The following is a 21,023-nucleotide window of genomic DNA, read 5'->3' as shown; positions in this document are numbered from 1 at the left end:
GTGTCGCAGGCTTGCGCCCTGCAAGGGAATGGGGAAGAGCGTTCACCTTATGTTGGAAATCGCGCTTTCCCATCGCTGTCGCAAAGAGCAATTGCTCGTGACCACAAAACTCCGAGCGAAGCGGTCCCAGCGCGGCGACGACGAACGGTGCCGCCGTGGAGCACGCAGCTGCACGCGTAGCTGCTGAAAAACGCTGCCATCGATCTCGACCCACCGCGTGCGTGCAAGAGGCGCGTGTCGTGGCACGGGTGTAGCACTCCTCCCCTCCCAGCACCCCCCCCCCCCCCCCTTTCTTTTCGGTCACCGCCGGCGCGGCGGCTAGGTTCGCTTATTTTGGAAGCGGGTCGCGTTTTGTTTCTTCGAGCGGGATTCCATTGGGTGCGGCGAAACCGATAGAGGAAAGTGCGAGCGCGCGCGCGACGCGCATTCGTATACACCGCTCGCCGTGCAACCACGACGGCTGCGGGGCACCGGTGAACAATTTTCGGAGTTGGCGGCGGCTGTTGGTGTCTACACTTCGCGCTCTCTCTCTCTCCAAGCACCAAAGTGGAGGCGGGGCGGAGCGGCGGCGCAATAGAAAACGCAATCGACGTGCAGTGTGGTCTCGTCGCCACCGGGATCGCTGACGCCACCGCTACTACAGAGATAAACGCAGCGAACAACAGAAAGAAAGACAAGCGCAAGAGAGAAAGAAGGCGAGCGTGGCGTTACAGCGCTGACAGGAAAAACACACGCTCCGCGTCGGGCCACCGACGCCGAGAATACCAACGTGATGCGCCGGCTCCTCCTCTCGCCTCCCTTTCAACCCATTCGCCCGCCTCTGCAGCTACGGTGGCATACGTGGCTCGCTATCGCGCGCAGTGCATGCGCTTGTGAGGCCCGCTCGCGGCACTGGAATGCGCTGGCGACAACAACCAACTTGTGGAGACGAGAATATTTTTATGCTTAGCGTCTGCGTAGCATTGCGTTTATCGGGCTAGCCTGCACGCTAGAGAGCGCTGGCGAAGCAGTGTGGTGGATTCGATGCCACTCAATTGCCACCAACACGGCGGCCACCATCTAATCTTGGGCACGAAATGAGAGCAACAAGCGGAACTCAGTGCCGATGCCAACAACCGCTCGTAAAGGAGGAATGCAATGCTGGGCTGACGTCACTGTGCTTTTGGTTCAGTCATTTCCTGATAGTAGTTGTTACTACCCTTTTAACCATGAATTCTGCAGTCGCATAGCTTTTACGTGCCTCCTCCCATTCATATTCGCCGTGGTGCGCCTCTCTGCGTCGGCACAATCCGGCCGATTTCGCTTTGCACGCAATAAAGATCTTGGTCGCTCTGTGTGTTTAGCGTGTCGGCGAAGGCCTCAGTTGGCCATGGAACGAGTCTCCCGCGCAAACTATCTGGCAAACTGCCTAAACAACCCTTTTACGAGCTATCGCGTCCCCACCGTACTGGTGGAAAACAATGTTGCGTGAATTCACCAAAATTCATCAGAATTCATCATCTCTCTTAAACTCATGGCGTGCAGGGACGCACAGTCACCTTTTCCGAGTGTGGTTGTCAAAGATGTTGCAGCGCGCGAATGGTGGAGATTAAAGGGACAATGTAGAACGCCAATTTAAAGACGTGTCTTTTGTTTTCTGTCAGTTCGAGCACATAAACCGCATTTACCCGGTGACGTTTTCCACGTGAATGTGGCGTGCGCCTCCTGCAAGGGGCCTCTCGCAACTGTTCTTTGCATCCAGGCAAATATTGACAGCAATGAGCTGTGCCGACGACAAAATAAAGAAAAAAAACGGAGAGCGAGAGAGAAAAGTCATAACAGTGTTGTTTGGTGGACCGCACATCCTCTCGCTAATCATTTTGAAGTTGCGTAGGCGAGCGGAGCCGGTCAGACATCTCATTCCCAGGCAGGTTTTGCTCGAATGGCAAAGAAAATGGTTGTGCGCAGAAGAAATGGCATTTTTATGAATGAAAAAAGAAAAGAGAAAGAGTTAGCTCCTGTTTTTCTTTTTACTTATAACGCATGACAACAAGCCTTTTTGTGGGTTCACTTGCGTAGACATTGACGCAATTGTAATTGCTCCAGTTGATTCCCCTTTTGGAAACGTACCGCAGGGTTCACTCAATATTTAAACAATTTTCATAAGAAGTGTAAATGATACAGGGTGTTTAATTTATTTTATTTATTTACTATCATTTTATATATTTGTATTGAAAAACTCGTGTTAGTGGTACACCGTTGCATATATAATCAAAACGCACGGGCATGGGTCTGTTAGTAAAAGACATTATAACAGTTTTATCAAAATTGATGCTCATTTTCCAGGTAGCACACCAGCCACAAAATAAAACAAAGGCATCCTTAAGGTGTTGATGATCAGCGAGTGAGTCAACTGGGCTGTACATAACACAATCATCTGCGTAGAGGCGTATTTTTGAAGTAACAAGGTCTGGAAGGTCGTTAATAAACAATAAGAATAGTAGAGGGCCAAGTACAGATCCCTGTGGGACCCCTGAGGTGACGTCGACTACAGACGAATCCGCACAATCATAGCATACGAATTGGCAACGCAAAGAAAGGAGACTGGAAATCCAAGACACTAACTGAGGGTTATTTAGAATATTATGGAGTTTCAAAAGCAATTTAGAGTGTAGTACAGTGTCGAAAGCTTTGCTAAAGTCAATGAAAATGGTGTCAAGCTGGGGCGCTATAACGTAAAACTATTCCAAACTTTTCTATTCCAATTCTGCAATCAGCCCACCGCGACTGGTCAAAATCTTTTTTGGACCACCCCCACTTCATCTGTCTGTCACGCAACGTCACGAAAACCGCGATAGCTCCCCATCTGATATGACGTGTACACACTGATTATGCATAATTTGACCGAACAAAACAAAAATAGTTATTTCTGATTCGACGCCTTTTTGCCATTAGCCCTCGGCTATTCATCAAAAGTTTTCGGGCTGCACCCACCTCACCTGCCTCGCACGCGACGTCACAAAACCGCAAAAACTTACCACGCCAAAGTGACGCGTACGCGTTAAAGATGCAATAATATGCCGAACAAAACTGAACTTTCTTCTGAATAGCCACAGGCTGCCCCGTTCCGAAAGGAATAAAAGATGGCTGCCGCCGATCACTCCGGCACTGGCTACTTGCCCCTGCCGGAGAGCATGGGTTTATTTGCGTGTAATAAAACTTCTTGCGTGGCCGTGTAACGTTTTCGATAACTTTCGGCACGTTTACGACCTGGTTCTGCCAAGTCTCCTTTGCTGAGGATCCGTTTTAGCCTCATTCTTAAGCTTCCGTTGCATGCCGCCGCGATTGTCGACGAGCCATCGTAAGTAAGAGAAAGCGGACCAATCGCAGACGCCGGCACCACCCTCTCCATCCGGTTATCGATGTGCAGTGCAGTGGCTCAGCCCCATCGAATCCCTCTCCCCTTGAGCATGCTCTTCGCCTCTTGTGAGCCAATTAGATAAGACAAGCCGCTCAGTGCAGGCAATGTTATTCGTTTTTCAAGCAAACAAAAGTGACCTTCTATGAACGAGGGGACCATTTTATTGGTTTGTTCAGGGAACCCTGCAGGTGACCGCCCGATGCTCGCGTCGGCGGTTGCGCAAATTTGACGTCAGGAGATTGGAATAAAAATATTTTGGAATAGTTTTACGTTATACGGCCCCTGATTACCTAAGTCGATGTAAGGGGAAAGGTCATGAGTGAACTCCATAAGTTGGGTTACAGGACTAAAACCGCGCCTGAAGCCATGCTGAAAGCTGTTAAATAGGTTTTTTTTCAAGGAACATTATTATATGCTTATAGCTAGATTATGTGTTCTAGTATTTTGGAGTCTAGTATTGGAGTTGAAGCTGGAGTTAAAGAAGTAGGCCTATAGTTAGATAAGAGCTGTCGGTCACCAGATTGATATAAAGGTAGTACTTTAGCTCTTTTCCAGGAAGAAGGCACAACGCCACTATTAAGGAACTTCTGACATATAATGAACAGATATTTAGATGTCCATAGCGAGAATCGTGCTAAAAAGGAATTCGGAATTCCATCAGGGCCGGCTGGTTTTTTAGTATCTAAGTTTAGTACAAGATTCAAAACACCTTATAGGCTAATGTTGATGTCATCAATTGCATAAGAATCGTTAGTTGTAAGTGTTGAAAGAGTGGAATCATCCGAGGCGAACACTGACTGAAAATATGTATTAAACGCTTCTGAAATCTCTAATGGATCGTTAACAACACTGTTGTTGATTTTAAAAGATGTGGAAGAAGAAGAGCCAGGAGATATGAAAGACCAGAATTTACGGGGGTTAGACTTGAGCGTCAGAAGAACTTCACTTTGGCCTAGTTGGTGTTTACTGCATATCATATTAACCGCAAATAAAGACGGGGACAGCGGGAGAGAACACATGTTGAGGGGACCGCCCGTGTTGTTTATGTGTTCTCTCCCTCTGTCCCCGTCTTTATTTGCGGCCAATATGATATGCAGTAGACTTGAGCAGTTTCGGCAACTGAACATTATAGAAGAAATTTTCGGCCGAGGTGGTTTTTTTCGGGAGTTCATTTTTTACCTGAGTATACTACAAAACGAAATGTTTCTCGTCTTCCACTGAATGAAATCTTTATGTAAAAAAATGTTTGTTTCTTTTCTGCTGAAGCTTCAACACGTTTTAAAATAGTAATACGTGTGACTACTACAATTTGTAACTATTAGTTTCTCAGCGTCGTTTTTAGGTGGTGTCGCGCACAGTGAGGAAAAATAAAGAAAAAAGAAATGACGGGAACCGTGGCGCCCTTTTCAAGAGGCAAGAACAACATTCTAGAGGCTCGCTGGCGCCCGATGATGGGGTCGGGTTGGCCGCACAACCAACGCACTATTTGTTTCGAGAAACTAAAGCGACGCCGGAATTCGCTTTCTGTCATTTCTTCAAACGCGTTTCGCACCTCCACTGCTCTCGTTCCTGCTCAGACAACACCAATGCAACAACCGAAGTTCCCATCGCCAGCGCCATTTTCTCGAATTAAACTATGGATTGGATTCGAACGTTCCATTCCACGGCCTAAGCCCCCGTTTGGATCCAATCCAATCCACCAGACGCTACATGCGAAGCCGGTCTCGAAAGAGCGTATGATCGCCCCAAACTTTCCAACTCCCGTCGCGTTTGGCACCTAGCAGACGACGTGCTCGGTTGCAAGATGACTGACAGGAGCGTGTCGTTATTTTGATGTCACCAAAAACGTGGCCACGCCCCGCGGCTGGCGACGTCGGCGCGGAGTAGGCCAATGGCTCGCGCCGGTAACCGAACGAACGCGCCGAACAACGACATCCAATCGCACCCCAAGCCCCTTCATTTTGCCTGTGGTTTCCCGGTCGAGCAGTGTTCTTCGTCTGTTGAGCCCCAGAGGCGCACACTGTCTTCCCGCGGTCTCCCCTAGCTACAAGAGGTCAGAGCCATGGCTTCTCGAAAGCAAACGTCCCCCAAAAACGTAAGTGTACTGACATAAACTACGAACAGGTAATGCGCGATGGTCGTCGTATGTCCCCGTGCTTCATAAAATATGTTCCCCCCAGGGGAGATTCGCCTCGTTACCCCTGCTGACCTGCCATTTAAGGCCGTGATGCGAGTCGCCGCTGCACGGATCAGGGACCGGGCGAGATGAACCTTGGACACCAACCGCGAAAGTGACGAACCACAATATATACGCCATAGTGGTATCACTCACGCCTCAGCAGGCAATGCCTACAGCGCTTCTAAAATTAAGGGCATGCCATGTGTCCGTGTGGAAGCACTGCGGGCAGCCCTGCCCACTCGATTTTGACCGCTCACGTCCAGAACAGCCGTGGTAAAGGCGTATGCTATTATAAGCGAAATTTCCTCCTCAACTAGTCGCAATAGTAAAGTGTACATATCCGACGTACAAAAGGTTGGAAGAAGCTCAAAAAATGATAAAGATACTCGCACGTCCCTATGCGGCACCTGAATTACCGCACTTCGGCATTATTATATTATTATGGAAGTCCCATCCTTCTGCGACTTTCGACATTCACATGAACTTTTATCTCCTCCCATGGTGATCAGGGAATGATTAAAACCTTACGGCCTACCTATGCTGCCTGCCAATTCATTAAGACCTTGATTAAAGGACGCATGACCCTTCAACCACCGGCGCCACGTATTGCGCGAGCGTGGAGGAGGGTTTATTGACCACTTGCCTGCTTCTAACTTCGCGCACTCCATGACTCCTGCAGTTCAAAGGACGTCCCACATCTCCCGCATGGGCCGTGATTGGCGCTGGTCACCACTCCCAGGGCTCGCTCCCGTATAGGTACTCAAATGCCCCCCCCCCCCCCCCCCCCAAAATGTACGAGAAGAAGACCGCCGCGGCAGCTGAATAATAGAGAATCGCATGAACCTGCAATGCGCAAGATGTGGGCTCGGCTCCCACCAGCGGCAAGTTGTCTTTTCGTCCACTTTCATGTCCCTGTTTTCCCTGTTACTTCTGTATTTCAGTTAGAGAGAACAGTTATTTCCCCTGCGCTTTCCCTGGCTTCGTTGTTTGTTGCATTCATATGTTTGTAACTAGCAGAACATCGAATGCATTGCTTCCCCTTTTTTTTCTCTCCCCTTTTCTACCTTGTTGGTGTCGCTGTCGCTTCACAATAACCACGCCTTTCTATCAAGACAGACACAACCACGTCTTTGATTACGTGCCTCCAACATCGGCCCACCGGGATTATTGCGCCAACATCAGACGCAGACCAGTGACTGTTCAATACAATGCTATCGCATTAAAAACAAATTATAGCGCACCAGGAAGATTTTTTGTGGTTTTAGTCTTGCAGGTCTTAACGCCTTCTTTGTGGTTGAACAGCCGCTATACAGTTTGTATGTTTTCTAGACGGTGTTTTCTTTTACGTGCGTTCACTCTTCAAGGTGAAATTACGCCATCCTTGAGCCAGATTTGCTCTTGCCTCTCGTCGCCAGTTACTGCGGCAGAAGTGCTCTGCGCTGTCGAGAGTCATGCAGCACGCCACGTACCGGCTGTCACGCGGACGTCCCTGCTGCCGATGATGCCGTAGCTGTTGGACGCCTCGCAGCGGTAGCTGGTGGCATGCACGTCGGGCCGGTACTGGTCCACGCCGAAGGGGGGGAACACGAGCGAGCCGTCGGGCCGCAGCTGTCGAAGGCCGGGCAGCTCGGTGACGGGCGCACCGCTGTCCGCTTTGCGCCACGTGACCGTGGGAGGCGGGGAACCGCCCGCCGAGCACGGCACAACGGCACCCGTGCTGTTCAGGAAGGGGACCCAGCCGGGGGGCTCCTCCTTGAAGAACAGTGGCGGCGACAGCGCTGCGTTCACAAAGAAAAAGCGAGAGTTCACGCGTCGCTGGGGATTTTTTAGCAATTGTTGAATCAGCGACGAGGTTTAGCGCCCCAAATCGACAAACTGGCCACGAGAAAGGCCATTTAGTGGCGCACTAATCGACCACGCGGGGGCTTCTTTAGTTGCACACCCAAAGCTGCGAGCAGCTGTGCAACTCCGGCAAACTCCGAAATGCGCCGGTGTCCGTGGAAGGGAATGGAACCCCAGAACGTATTCTTAGCAGGAAGCTATCATTAGCCCTAAAATCACCTCGGCGGGAAAATGAAGCGATAAAATAATTTATTTACTTTTGCCATTAGAATGTCTTTATTATTATTAAACATGGGGTTTTACGTGCCAAAACCACTTTCTGATTATGAGGCACGCCGTAGTGGAGGACTCCGGAAATTTCGACCACCTGGGGTTCTTTAACGTGCACCTAAATCTAAGTACACGGCTGTTTTCGCATTTCGCCCCCATCGAAATGCGGCCGCCGTGCATTAGAATGTGCGAAAATAATAATAATACTGCGGCGGGGACGAGGTAGTGCTATCAGATCGCTTCGAAGGGGCCGTTGCCCACGCCAGTGCATACTGTTAGCGTCTCAGGCACCATACAGCGCCAGCTGCACGCGTTTTTTTTTTGACGACGATATGAAAATGCGCAGTTAACGCTTTGCGGGGTTGAGGGGGGGGGGGGGGAGGAGCAAAAATTTTGGATTGGACGTCATTCGGGAACGTTGCATTAGGGAACTTTGCGAGACGAGGTGACTAGTAAGGTGCCTTGAAATTCACACACGCGGCGGCAGCTACGCCCAGAAAAAAAGAAAGAGGATCCTATTACAGTGAATTTGTATACAAATATATGGTCAAAAATTATCAAAGTTTCTAATGCTAAAGTTATGCACTAAAGGAACAGCGTCCTCACACTGTTAGTTACAAGAAATGTCTTCTAGTGTCTCTTTATACAGGGTGATCATTAATAAGTTTTATGGAATTTTTAAAAATAGCCTGTTGCAGATAATGTAATTCTGCTCCTTGAGCTGAATCATTCAAAGAGGCAGGCATTGCTTGCACGAGAAATCAAAACATATGTTGAGCTAATTTACAACAATCCACAATTGTCTCCAGAAATGAATACCTTACGGCACGATTGCAATTTACGAATTGTAGCCGGTGATATTGCAAGGCATATCCACTTGGAATGAATTTCGAGGATTCGAGAATGGAGATATAAGCCAGCAAACTTGCCGTAAAAATGCGCTGTTGTTCCGCTTACTTGTTTAGCATAACGCTCTTTTATGCATTCAAGTACAAAGGTAACTAGAACGCCCGTCGATTCGTTCCATTCTTTGGGGAAGTAGTGCCGCAAAACTGGCGTCATCCCGGAAATTCATTTCAAGTGGAAACGTCTTGCAACCTAACTGGCTACAATTTGCAAATTGCAATATGTGCAGTAAAGAAAGTAATGAAGAAGTTAATTAGTTCATTTTTGTGAATTGGTTGAACATGTTTTTCGATTTCTCGTGCTAGTAATGTCCGCCTCTTCGAATAACCTTCGAATAATCTTCGAATCTTCGAACTAGGAGTAAGCTTCCTAGTTCTTTTCCTCCACTGTGAATCAATGTTTTTCCTGTACAAATACCTCAACACTTTCCCAGCCCATTTGCTTTCTTTCATATTCCTCAGCCGTTCATCATACTCAATTTTACTGCGAGCTTCCCTCACTTCAAAACTTGTCCAGCCCATATCACCCTGCACAGCTTCATTTGCAGTCTTGCCGTGAGCGCCCATTGCGAGGCGTCTCACTGACCTTTGGTTACCATCGAGTCCTGATTTTACCCCTGACTTCAAGCAAACAACCCCATTTCCAAAAGTACGTCCTGGAACCATCGCACCTTTCCACATACCCCGGAGCACCTCGTACCTATTGTATCCCCATAGTGCTCTGTGTTTCATTATGGCTGCATTTCTCTTCCCCTTTACTGTTATTGGTTTTTCAAGTGTTTCCATATATCTATTGCCCTCGTTTGTCCATATACCAAGGTATTTATATCCTTCTACGCGAGGTATTTCCTGGCCGGGTAAGCACGCCACAAGGAAGCGCCACACGCGTCCTTCATTCTTGCGCTTTCTTTTAACATTAATTTCTAATCTGCCGCGCATATACAAGGTGCTTTTCTTAAATTGCCTGTAGCCGATAGCACAATTCTAACCCTTGATCTAAATTACTACACGAGGCAGTCATTACTTCTACGAGAAATAAAATCCTTAGTTCAATAATTAACACAATTGCGGTAATCATTTGTTAAATAACTGAGGGCACATATTTCAGTTTACGAATTGTAGCTAGTGAGTATGCAAAGCATACCGAATTTTGAGGATGGCACCGGTTTCCACGGATGCGCCGTCAAGCTTCCGGTAAAAGTGCCCTGTTGTTTCACTTACTCTTAAATTAAATTACGGGGTTTTACGGGCCAAAGTCACTACCTGATTATGAGGCACGCTGTAGTGGAGGACTCCGGAAATTTTGACCACCTGGAGTCCTTTAACGTGCACCTAAATCTAGGTACAGAGGTGTTTTCGCATTTCGCCCTCATCAAAATGCGACCGCCATGGCCGGGATTCGATCCCGCGACCTAGTGCTCAGCAGCCCAACACCATAGCCACTGAGCAACCACGGCGGGTTCACTTACTCTTTTAAAGAAAACGCTGTTTTATGCATTGAAGCACTAAAGAAACTGGAATGCCAACGCATTTCGTAGGCCGATTTGAAAATAATATCTCGAAAGTGGCGTAATCTTGGGAACTCGTTCTAAGTTTATATGCCTTGTATTGTTACTAGCTACAATTATCAGATTAAAATATGTGCCGTCAAGTAGTTAATTAAAAAGTTAATTCCCGTAAATATGTTAAATATTCAGTTAACCATTTTAATTTCTCGTAGAAGCAATGACTGCCACAACCAATTAAAAAAATTGATGCAATAAAAAATGAAAGAAAGAAAGGCACCCTCTATATGTTCTGCGGTGTCCTCCTCGTTTTCAGTACTATTGGTCCTATTTCTGAGCACAAAATGCCCAGACATGTATACAATAAGCTGAACTCATCGACGCGAGCACATATGTTGTCCCGCCGTACCCGTTAGGTAATGTGAACTGTTCGTTGTGCGCATAATTGACGTCATGGGTCACGAGGATGCCGATGATGCTTGCGAAGCTGCTTGCACTGTAGCAACCACACAAACAGAAGGTGTATATTACATTTCAACATTGATCATCTATTAAGTATAAATGGCATGCTATATAAACGAACTGGGTACAGTGGGAGGAGCACGCGGACGCAAAATGTGAGGGCACGTGGCGAAGAGCACAATTAAGTTAAATACGCCAAAACCATGCGCATTCCTGAGCAGCATGTCATTTGCGGCAGCGCTCGTCTTGTCTACATTAGTGCCGATGTAACAACGTGGCACGTAAGAACGGGATGTAAGAATGGGACACGTGTGATGCTGGAACGCGGCCTTTAAGAAAGCCAGACATAAGCTACATGCTTGCTGTTACAGTGCTATCATTCGCCTAACGACGCCATAAAGACCCAACAAGTCTAGAAGTTTCAGTAAGACGATTAGAATTTATAACTAATGTCGAGATTACTGGACAAAGGTAGCAAGTAGGGGTGTGCGAATAGTGATATTTGAAATCGAATCGAATATTGAATACTGAAGAACCGTCATCACAATTTATATAAAACGATATTCACATTCGAGTATTCTCAAAGTTAGCAAGTATCTGCCATTACATAGTGCGTTATGAAGCGCTGTTTATTAAAAGCACAAATGGAACATTAGAAGCAAAGATGTAGTTTCTTCGCATGCACAGGACTCTTCAGGGAGTGGTAATGATCGCAGTACAGCCTGTAAACTATGGTTACGTAAGAGGCATAGGCTCCACTACACTAGTTCTCATGTTTTATGTCTATACTATGCCCGCGGGGATAAAAATTTACTGTGCTTTTGCTCCAATTTTATATTTTTTGGGCGCAGTTGACGTGTTGAAGTAATACCATAAAGAATTAAACAAATAAATATCTAAGAATAGCAAACGCAGCTCCTGTCAACAGAGAATTAGACATATCCATGCGACGAATAAATAACGAGCATTGAATGGGTTCGTCTTACACAACATCGATGGGGGAGGAGATTTTCGGAAAAGGCATTCGTGCTTCAGCTGACATAATTACGGTGGTGGTCACGATAACTATACGACCGTAAAATTTCTCATCTGGGTATTGTGGGCAGGCATAATGCAGGAATTTCCATCACTTCGTGGCTCGGACCAATAACGAAGTGCGAAAAGGGATGTAATTAGAACATAATCTTTATATTGTGCTGGTGCCGCTCTGTTTAAAGAAAGGCGGACAGCTGTCGGAAGCTTGTACATTTCAGGTCTCCCGTTAGCTTGCTTTTGCAACAATCGCAGGTAATGTAGAATGGCGTGTCGTTGCAGGCCATACCAATAAGCAATAACAAATGAGAGATCACACAGCCACCCACACAGTATTCTGCAGCGTGGCACCTTGCATTTGCACTGCCTGTGGTGGCAACTTGGTTGAAGAGAATTTTTCCTCACCAAGGCTATTAGTTAGTGCGCCTCTACAAAATACGGGAGGAAGCCAACTGCTTCATATGAAAAGCTCAAAACAATGACTTATGCACCGCAGTAGGTGAGGGGCATTGGCATTCTAGTGACGAGCACTAACTCGTCGATTTTATTTCTGGTCTCTGTGGCAACATTAGGATTGGAATAGAATGTGAGAATACTCGTGTTCTTAAGTTCACGTTCACGTCACACAACCCCAGCTGCTTGAAATTAATGCTGAGCATTTCATCACGGTGTCATCCAACAGCTCGCAGTACAGCTTCTGTACGTTGAAAACACTTTAGGTACCTCATTATTTCATTAAGTTTCGCGCAGTAATGATATATCAGTTGTGCTGCAATTCTAGTTCATGATTGTACTTTTCGTCGCTGGCTGCAGCGGCGCCACGCTTGCGTTATCTCCAGGACGACCGACGACCAGACAGCACGACGAATGATGAGACTAAAAAAGAGCAAACCTAAAAAGAGTAATTGTATTTTTGCGGTCCAGGTTTGCTTCTTCAGCTGCAACCAACCGCAACAATTCGCAGCCCACCCCGTTAAATCTTTTTCTATGGGTCTAGTTTTCGCTGTACTGTGGGAGGAATAGCTGAGCGGAGAGATACTCCGTCCTTTCTACCACTAGCAGACGCGCACACGACACGTCTTAATTATTCAAGAGGCCACACACACACACACACACACACACACACACACACACACACACACACACACACACACACACACACACACACACACACACACACACACACACACACACACACACACACACACACACACACACACACACACACACACACACACACACACACACACACACACACACACACACACACACACGCACACACGCACACACGCACACGCACACGCACACACACGCACACACACGCACACGCACACGCACACACACGCGCACGCACGCACACACGCGCACGCACACACACACACACCCACACACACACACACACACACACACGCCAAAGAGAGACCTGAAATGCAGCTCGCTTGGGCAACGATGCCTGACGCAAATTAGTCGACGCACGTCGCCGTAGAAGCTGACGCGAGTACAGCCGCGTGGCTACAGACAGCTTCATACGAGACGGTCGGAGACGAGGCACCCAAACTCATTAGTTGAACTTCTTTTTTTAATTTAATTTTTGTTTTTTTTTTGCTTAGATTTATGTTTTGTGTAGTTCTACATTAGGTGCTGTGGTCACAGCGCAATTTGTGGCATCTGTGCTGTTGCCTTTGCCAAGTCGCCCATTGGAGAACACGAGTTTGTAGTGCTGAAACAAACGTGATATAGCGAACATCCGACTCTTTAGAAAGTCTTATAGCATGCAAGCTCAGCAAATGTAGCCCGATAGTGGTAACCTTCCTGCAAAAGATGTCATCCAAGTCTATTTTAGGCTACCTTTATATAGACTGCAGTCCTAAAGAGAGAGAAGAAAGAAATGAAAGGCAGGGAGGATAACCAACAGTGAGCCTGGTTGGCTACACTGCACTGGAACAAGGAAGAAATGGAAGGAAAGATAAGAGAAGAGAAACTGCACTGCTGATATTGCCGACGTAGTAACGGCTCTCTGCTGTATATCACCGACGGCCACTCATACCGGTAAGCTTCAGAAATCTCAGCAGCGCTTGTGTGGTCTTTTGTAGCTGCTGTATTTTTAAAGAATATAGCGTACGTACATTACTATTCCTCACCAACTCCGCGCAGTGCTGTGATAGCTACGGTTCACGTCAGTCAATCAGGAAAGGGAACCAGGGATAAAGGCTCCTCCATTGCCCGGATTTGAGCTTGCGAGAGCCACGATCCGATTATGAGACACGCTTTAGATGGTGGCTCCCCCTAGGGTTCTTTAACGTGCACCCAAAATACGGTACACGGACATTTTGGCATTTCGCGGCCATAGAATTGCGACCGCCGTGGTCGGAATTTGATCCCGCGACCTCATGCTTAGCAGCGCAACGCGATAGACACACGTCACCATTGTGAGTACCATTGAGCTTCACGGAAGCACTAGTTGCGCACAATAGGCGGGCATTGTGCACGGCACGGAGTTGGTCAAAGGGTCGTGTGGGTATCGCAAGAAGTTCCGGCTGACGCGGCAGACCTAACCTGCACCGCACACAAAAATGCTCAATTGACTGCCGAGCAGCCAACCTGGGACCGTATTCGGCAAGGATTCTTTTCCTCCATTAAGTGCCGCCCAGTCACCGATGCGAGTGATAGCGAAAGAGCGGCTTCGGGTGAGCGAGCGACGAATTTCAGAAAAAAAAAGGAATAAACATAATACTTACGCAATACCGTGTTTGTCGCGTACCTTACAAAAGCAGCTATTCCACTCATTTAGAAACTATAAGCAAATAAGGCTTTGCATGTTCGCTGATATCTTTGCACCAGTGTGCAATACAGGGAAATGTAAAAGAAGGGAAGGGGCGCAAACAAAGCAGGGATCGATACAGAAAGAACCCCAAAGATGACGACCGGTCATGCAGCAAGAGCTACCTGACACGCCTGCTATAACTCAATTATGAGGTGCCATTAGAAATGCCATGCAGTGAGCGCGAGCACAAAATTCTCTCAGCATCGCCCGACGATATCTCCAGCGTCTGCTTAAATAATAATAATAATAATAATAATAATAATAATAATAATAATAATAATAATAATAATAATAATAATAATAATAATAATAATAATAATAATAATAATAATAATAATAATAAACACCCATCGGACTTGGTTGCCGTACCGTAAAGCTGGTGCGAACATGCCCTCCTGCCTAATCCTAGACATACTTGCTAGAATGAGAGCATAAATTCAGACACTCCCATGCGGTGATGCTTTCACTTGATACAGTGAGAAATTTCAGTTGTGGTGGCGCGGCAGCAACCGCCGCTGCATACAATGTCGAACAGTCGCAAGGGCATGGCGCTTAAACGCATTTCGTACGCAGGTTAGTATACTTCCAATGGTCAGGGCTTTCAGTTGACCGCTGCCTTCTTGTTGCTACTACCGCTGCCTTCTTGTCGCTACGGCAACATTAAGCCCCGACGTTACAAACGCTACAACGGTTTTGAATGCGTTTCTGTATGCAGGCTCTAACTGAAACAAGATGCATACCTCGAAAAATACGTTAAGACGCAATCTCGGAGATTTTGCTCTAAAGGTACATCTTGTTGTTGTAGAAAAGAACTATCGATCGCTGGCGCGTACAGCACAGTGCACGTTCGTTCGTCTCGACGTGGGAACAGAAGCCGCCGCATCACTGCGGAACACAGCATCAGCAGCGAAGCCAGCACATCTCGTGCAGCCCTTTTATTACTGCTCGCTGTTGTTGTCCGCGTGCTTACTTCGGCGCTAGACGACATTATTCGTCAACGGGCGGTGGGGGAGGAGTAGAAGAAATGTTCTGGTAACGGCGCCCGATCAGGAGCCAATATCGATCGCGCATCGGTCGCGCTTGCGCAAGCTGCAGCTCGGTGACAGCTGTCATCTATAGCACGGCTTGTCTGGAACCGTCACACGCCGTCAAACACCGCGCGGAAACCAGAGAAGGCGCGAACGCGGAAGCAACACGGCCGGAATGGCCGTCGGAGCAGAAAAAAGAACGAGGCCACACAGCGCAAAGAGGAAAACACAGCTGCGAGGTGGCTCTGGTTTGCTCTACGGAGAACTTTTAGTTAGCTGGATTGTGTTTTTGAGGCGTAGCTGTCTTCGTTGTCACATTCGCTCCCCTGAGATGGCCTTTCTTTGACAGTAGGCGTCAGCAGGAAGAAAAAGAATGGGCCGTAGCGAGAGGCGTATAGGAATAATCTGCGGCGCAATTCGATCACTATGTTATTGGAATTCAGATAATATGAGTACTCGGAAGAAAAGAGAAGGTGTCAGGGCCACCTGTGCTTGTTTCTATCTTGCACCTATGGTCACTACTTTATGTGGTAAACTTAATGAGTCTACTGCGATAATAATCATAATTAAAAAAAAGACCTTGAATGGCGAAGCCACGATTTTTAGGCGTTACAAGAAGAGGCGTACGCTTAATGTAACTATCAAATCCAAGTTTATATGAGGGGTGGAAGTTTTAGGTCTCACAGATGCAGTTGGAAAGTGCTGCAAGATTGAGAACACATTTCTAAAAAAAAATTACCAGAATTCAGTGAAATTGGATTAGGTAACACCGCAAAACGTTGTGCGAAATGCGATGGAAGTGGTTATATGTTGACTTGATCCTACCAATTAGGCGAAGTATATAAACCTTTAGACGGATTATATACGGAAACATTAAAAAAGATTGTCATTAGTAATTTAGGGCTTTAACTAAACTTTGACTACAACAACTATGCCACTTTGTTTTCCCTTATATAAACCGGTTCTGGGGATGGTGGTGCATCAGGCGGGATTATTCTGGCACGCTTAACCGACAATTGTTCCGCTTGGATATCTCATACATTTTTAGCAAACGTGGGTCCATTATTTAAGCAATGCGCATGTTAATACACCTTCTGTCACAAGGCGTAGCCTTTACGCATGAAACCACGCATGGAAAATTCTTCCTACTTCTCCAATCTGCTGGCGATTATACTCTCTTTTGTTAACAACCTTAATTCCGATTTCTTTTGCTTAAGTCTTTGGCATAGGCCTGCCGGTCGATAAAGCGTCCTTACGCATTGCTGTCCGTTCGCTCCTCACAGTCTTTAATATACCGCATTCATGTACTAAAGTGCTGATGTAAGTCATACAATGCAAATAAATAAGCTGTGCGAAAAGTCAGACAGAGTGAAAACGATAGGAAAGTTACACGTCCTTGCACGAAGTCGCACAAATGCATGCAGAGGGGCTTCTTTAATTATTCTTTTTTCTCTCGTTCCTACAGAAATAACGTAGAATATGTTCTCTATAAATACGCGCGGAGTGAGATCACGCACAGTCAACATAGTCTGAAAGACGGAACACCCACAGCTCATACTCCTCGGCATTCGAGAAATTTTTCAGGGTCCCTCCTTCCGCAGGCGAGATGGGTGCAGAAGGCAACATTTCCCCTATAGCCGCCGTCTGGTTTATCTGCGCCGACAGGCGACGCGCGCCAGCGCCAGCTTCGTGGCTGTTTTGTTTCCGCCGCCTCCGTCGTTGTTTCGTCCGAATGCGCGAAAAACGTCCGCGGGCCTTTCGGTTTCTCACTGTGCGCTCCAGTTATCTCGAACGTTTCATTTCAGCGCTCGAATGCGCACCGGTCCCGACACACGCTGCGAGTGCTGCGAAGCCGTGTTTTGAAAAGCTCCCCGCTTGCAAAAGCAAATAACCTAGCAGAGACAAGGTGCGTCTTCCACCGGCGGGGCAACAAGGCCGAGCTTGTGCACACATATACATGCGCACCAATCTGCGAATTACAAACGCGCACCCACGGCCCAAATGCATATCTTCGGGCTCACGGAACGTCGCTCTTCTTTTCCCTGTCGCCTTGGCTTCACTCAGTTCGCCACGCTCTCCGAGTCGCGTCTCCCGACGCCAGCGTTTGTGGCTGCTTACTTTTCGCTCGACGTTTGTCTTGTTTTGTTGCGAGGTTGGTTGCTGCAAAAAATGCGGCGGTGTTTGTTGCTGCGCGCATCACAGGGGTCTGCAAGCTTCACGCACTCTTACGATGTTGCCCCGACAGTGGCCGTGGAGACCAGCGCCCAATTACTTTCTCCTCACCGGATTGCCTGTCTGTGCTTTCGAAATGAGCATCCTGACGGTTAGAGCAGTCAAATATATGTGCATAAATTTAGTTTTCTTTTCTTCTTTTTCTTTCCTTTTGCCACGCTTATGCGCTCCTTGCGCATGGGTACAATGCCACGTCCTCGTACGTGCGACCATTTGTAGCGAAGAAAGAAATAATAATAGCACTAACGACCATCACAGAGGAGAGGCGTGACTCCAACCAAAGGGCTAAAAAGTTCAAAGTGAAGGATAAGCGCGACTAGAAGAATGAGCAGCCTGAAATAGCGGGGGCCTTCTCCCAAGACAGCGACGAATGACGGCAGGGAGCTGGACGGACGTGGTGAAAGCAAAGCAACGCAGACGAAAGCACTCTCGAGCGCTTAAAAAAGCCGCACGGAGGGTAGCGAGTGAAGGTTGTATCAAGAGAAGAGAAAGTGTCCTCGAGAAGACAGGTCTCCTTGACAGAGGCAAACTTGGTAGCGTTGCCCGGCGTCGTAACTGTTGAAGTGCCGTTGCGAAAGAGCCTTCGCGGGACCGGCGAGGGGGAGGGGGGGGGGCGAGTCCGCCAACGGATGAGTTCGCGCCCGCAACGAAATATGAGACGCCGTCACCGGGCGCCGTCGTCAAGCGAAAACGACTCACTCGCGATCCGGTTCGCGCTGCATGGGCCGCTACGCAGTGTCCGTAGTTGCTTCTTGCCACAGGAAAGGACAGCGCCCAGCTTTCGTTTTCTTGCTTTCATTCCCTCACCCCCTGTTTTCTTTTTTTATATTGCGCCGCAGCGAACTCACGCTTCTTGTGAAGAATGTTTTAAGAGATGTAGTGAGCAAAGACTTTCGTCTGCCTGCTCCTAATGGCAGGCAAGAAAGAAAGAAAAAATGAAACGTCTCGCTATAATAATAATAATAATAATAATAATAATAATAATAATAATAATAATAATAATAATAATAATAATAATAATAATAAGAAGAAGAAGAAGAAGAAGAAGAAGATAAGGAGAAGAAAGTGATCACTGAACGGAGTAGATCGAGCGCACCCTAAGTCAATCTTGTCCAGTGCAGAAAGACTAAGAAAAAACTGAACGAAGCAAGCAATATGTATTGGACAAGAACGGGCTTGGACGCAACGAGGGCACTGGAAGAGAGAGCTTCTGCATGGGCTTCAGCTGACGCCGCGCAGTACAGCTCTGCTAGCCACTTATAGGTAATAATCCCTGGTTATAGTATTCATGAGGAAATGGTGTAACCCGTACTCCGCCACGAAGCTTTAAAAAACCAAACTCAAGCAGGACGCACTTGCCATTGTTCCTTCGGTTCCTTCCTTGTAACATTACTGAGCCACAGATAGGATCTCTTCCGATGCCCCTGACTGGGGAGGCAGGCCTTCGCACACTTCTTCGCATGAACCTGACGACTGATTGCAGACATGACCAAGGAACGTGTCTCGCGTGGCCGGTTTCTGTGACTACGGCAGAAGGTTGGCACCTGCTTTCGCTGTGGCCTGGAACGCGTGTAGTAATTGTCCAGCTGATAAGAAAGGAAAGACTGAAGTCGGATGTGCCGGAGAACTACAGCCATAAAGTGACGACGAGTGATCTCAGATATTCTTGGAGCTTCTGTGAAATGGCATTGCCGCGCATCTTTTTTTGGTTCTTTCTTATTATGCCTTGCTGGAAATCTTTCGCATAACTGAAACAAAAGAGTGGAAGATGTAGGTTGTTTTGACAAGTTTTCATTGCCTCTACAGGACAACCTACTAACCAGGTACATCACAATGTCACTCTGTCACTTGAAAAAAAAAAAGGCGAATTGTTGAGAACAAAGCTTTCCCCGAATATCACAACAAGCTAGATCATTGTGAACGTAGGATGCTGAGCTATCCATGCTACTATGTGTTTGATAAGCGAACACCTTGTCCAAACTTGACAGCGTATGCTGCTTCAAGGATGTTAATGCAACTTTCTACAAGTTCTGCGGAATGTAAGCTCGCATGAGGCTTTTGCAGAACCGCAATGTTTCTAGAGAATGCCGACTTATACCTTTCCTTTGACGAACAAGCGAGGAACCGTGGTGGCCACACTTTTGGTAGAAATATCGAATCTGCGCTCTCAAGGCCTAAACGTCAGCTAGAGAACTAGCCAGCGGGTGTTCGCCGGACACGGTAATGCTCTGCAAGATTCTGTTCCGCTGTTCTCCTTACGGCATTTCCCGTGGTAATCTTACAGACGACGACATCCACAAAATGCGCGCACAGCGCACCTGGCGCACCCATTGCTTGCGCTGAGCGGGACACAGCGGGCAAATGGGCAGTGTTGATTGGTTCCAAGATGGCCATTCAAAGCCCAGAAACAATCCTAGATCAGAATATTAACCAGAAATTGGTATCAGACATCACAGAAGTTTACATTGTACTTGTAAAAAGAAATAGATATGTATCTTCTTCCACTGGCTGCCTAGTCAATGCGGCAATGACAGAACCCATCTCGTCAGTGAAACTTCTTGGTTAGCTCACGGCAGCAAACAGTCATGACTATTCCCATTATCAAGATTCGGCTCTCTTCAAAGCTCCTGTTAACTTCCATCGTCGCTTGCACAGCCTGGGTCCATCACTTTTGGTCAATTAGAACCCAGACACAAAACTGTTGTGCCGCCGTGTAATCGGAATGGTCAAGTTCCTTCGTTATGGATATGGACAGCTTACTTACGCGCGATAAAGTGAAAAGAGACCATCTATTGCCTCCTCCACAATCGCCCTCGATTTGACGGCGAACAGCCAGTTAGGCTCGCGTTAAAGAGGTTTAATGCCCAAATTTATGAGGAAGCAAAGTTGACGGATGCGTGACATCACCCATTATTCAACCAGGAAGCTGAGCGAGCGTTGCTAGTACTGCTAATGTGAACAACCTTGCGTGGCCACTTTCGGCGTAGTCGTGTCCCTCGCACCTTCTATCTTGTCTCGCTTTCGCCTTGTGGTGTAGCCAACCACGCGTGGTTAATCTCCTTGTCTCATTTTTTTCCGTCTACATTCATGTTTATTTATCTTTCTCTCTACTTTTACGTTAGCGCACCCCGAAGAAAATCTCCATAAGCTAATGTTTATCTTCATATCAAGTTTAAATTCACCTTTTCAAGTTCACTCAGACTCTAAACAGCGCCAAGTCTGGATCCATGTGAGCAAATTAAACAGTCACCAGGAAAGAAAAGTAAGGAAAATAGAAATAGCTTCAACGGTAATTTGAACGCTTAGTTTGTATTTTCTCAAGAATTTGTCGCAGTAGAAATATT

At 47.1% G+C, this 21,023-nt stretch overlaps 1 protein-coding gene across 1 annotated transcript in view; it reads right to left on the bottom strand.

Moving 5' to 3' along the window:
- LOC142566232 (cell adhesion molecule Dscam1-like) overlaps positions 1-21,023 on the bottom strand; it is a 706,104-nt gene that overhangs the window by 500,015 nt on the left and 185,066 nt on the right. The window contains exon 2 of the mRNA XM_075677073.1: positions 7,049-7,357. Within this exon, the coding sequence (XP_075533188.1) occupies positions 7,049-7,357 (309 nt within the window). The remainder of the gene's footprint in view (positions 1-7,048; positions 7,358-21,023) is intronic.

Source organism: Dermacentor variabilis, unplaced genomic scaffold (genome assembly GCF_050947875.1).
Source record: "Dermacentor variabilis isolate Ectoservices unplaced genomic scaffold, ASM5094787v1 scaffold_12, whole genome shotgun sequence".
NCBI classification, from domain to species: domain Eukaryota; kingdom Metazoa; phylum Arthropoda; class Arachnida; order Ixodida; family Ixodidae; genus Dermacentor; species Dermacentor variabilis.
Note: the sequence above shows the minus strand (reverse complement) of the source record. Positions and strands in the feature narration are given on the sequence as shown.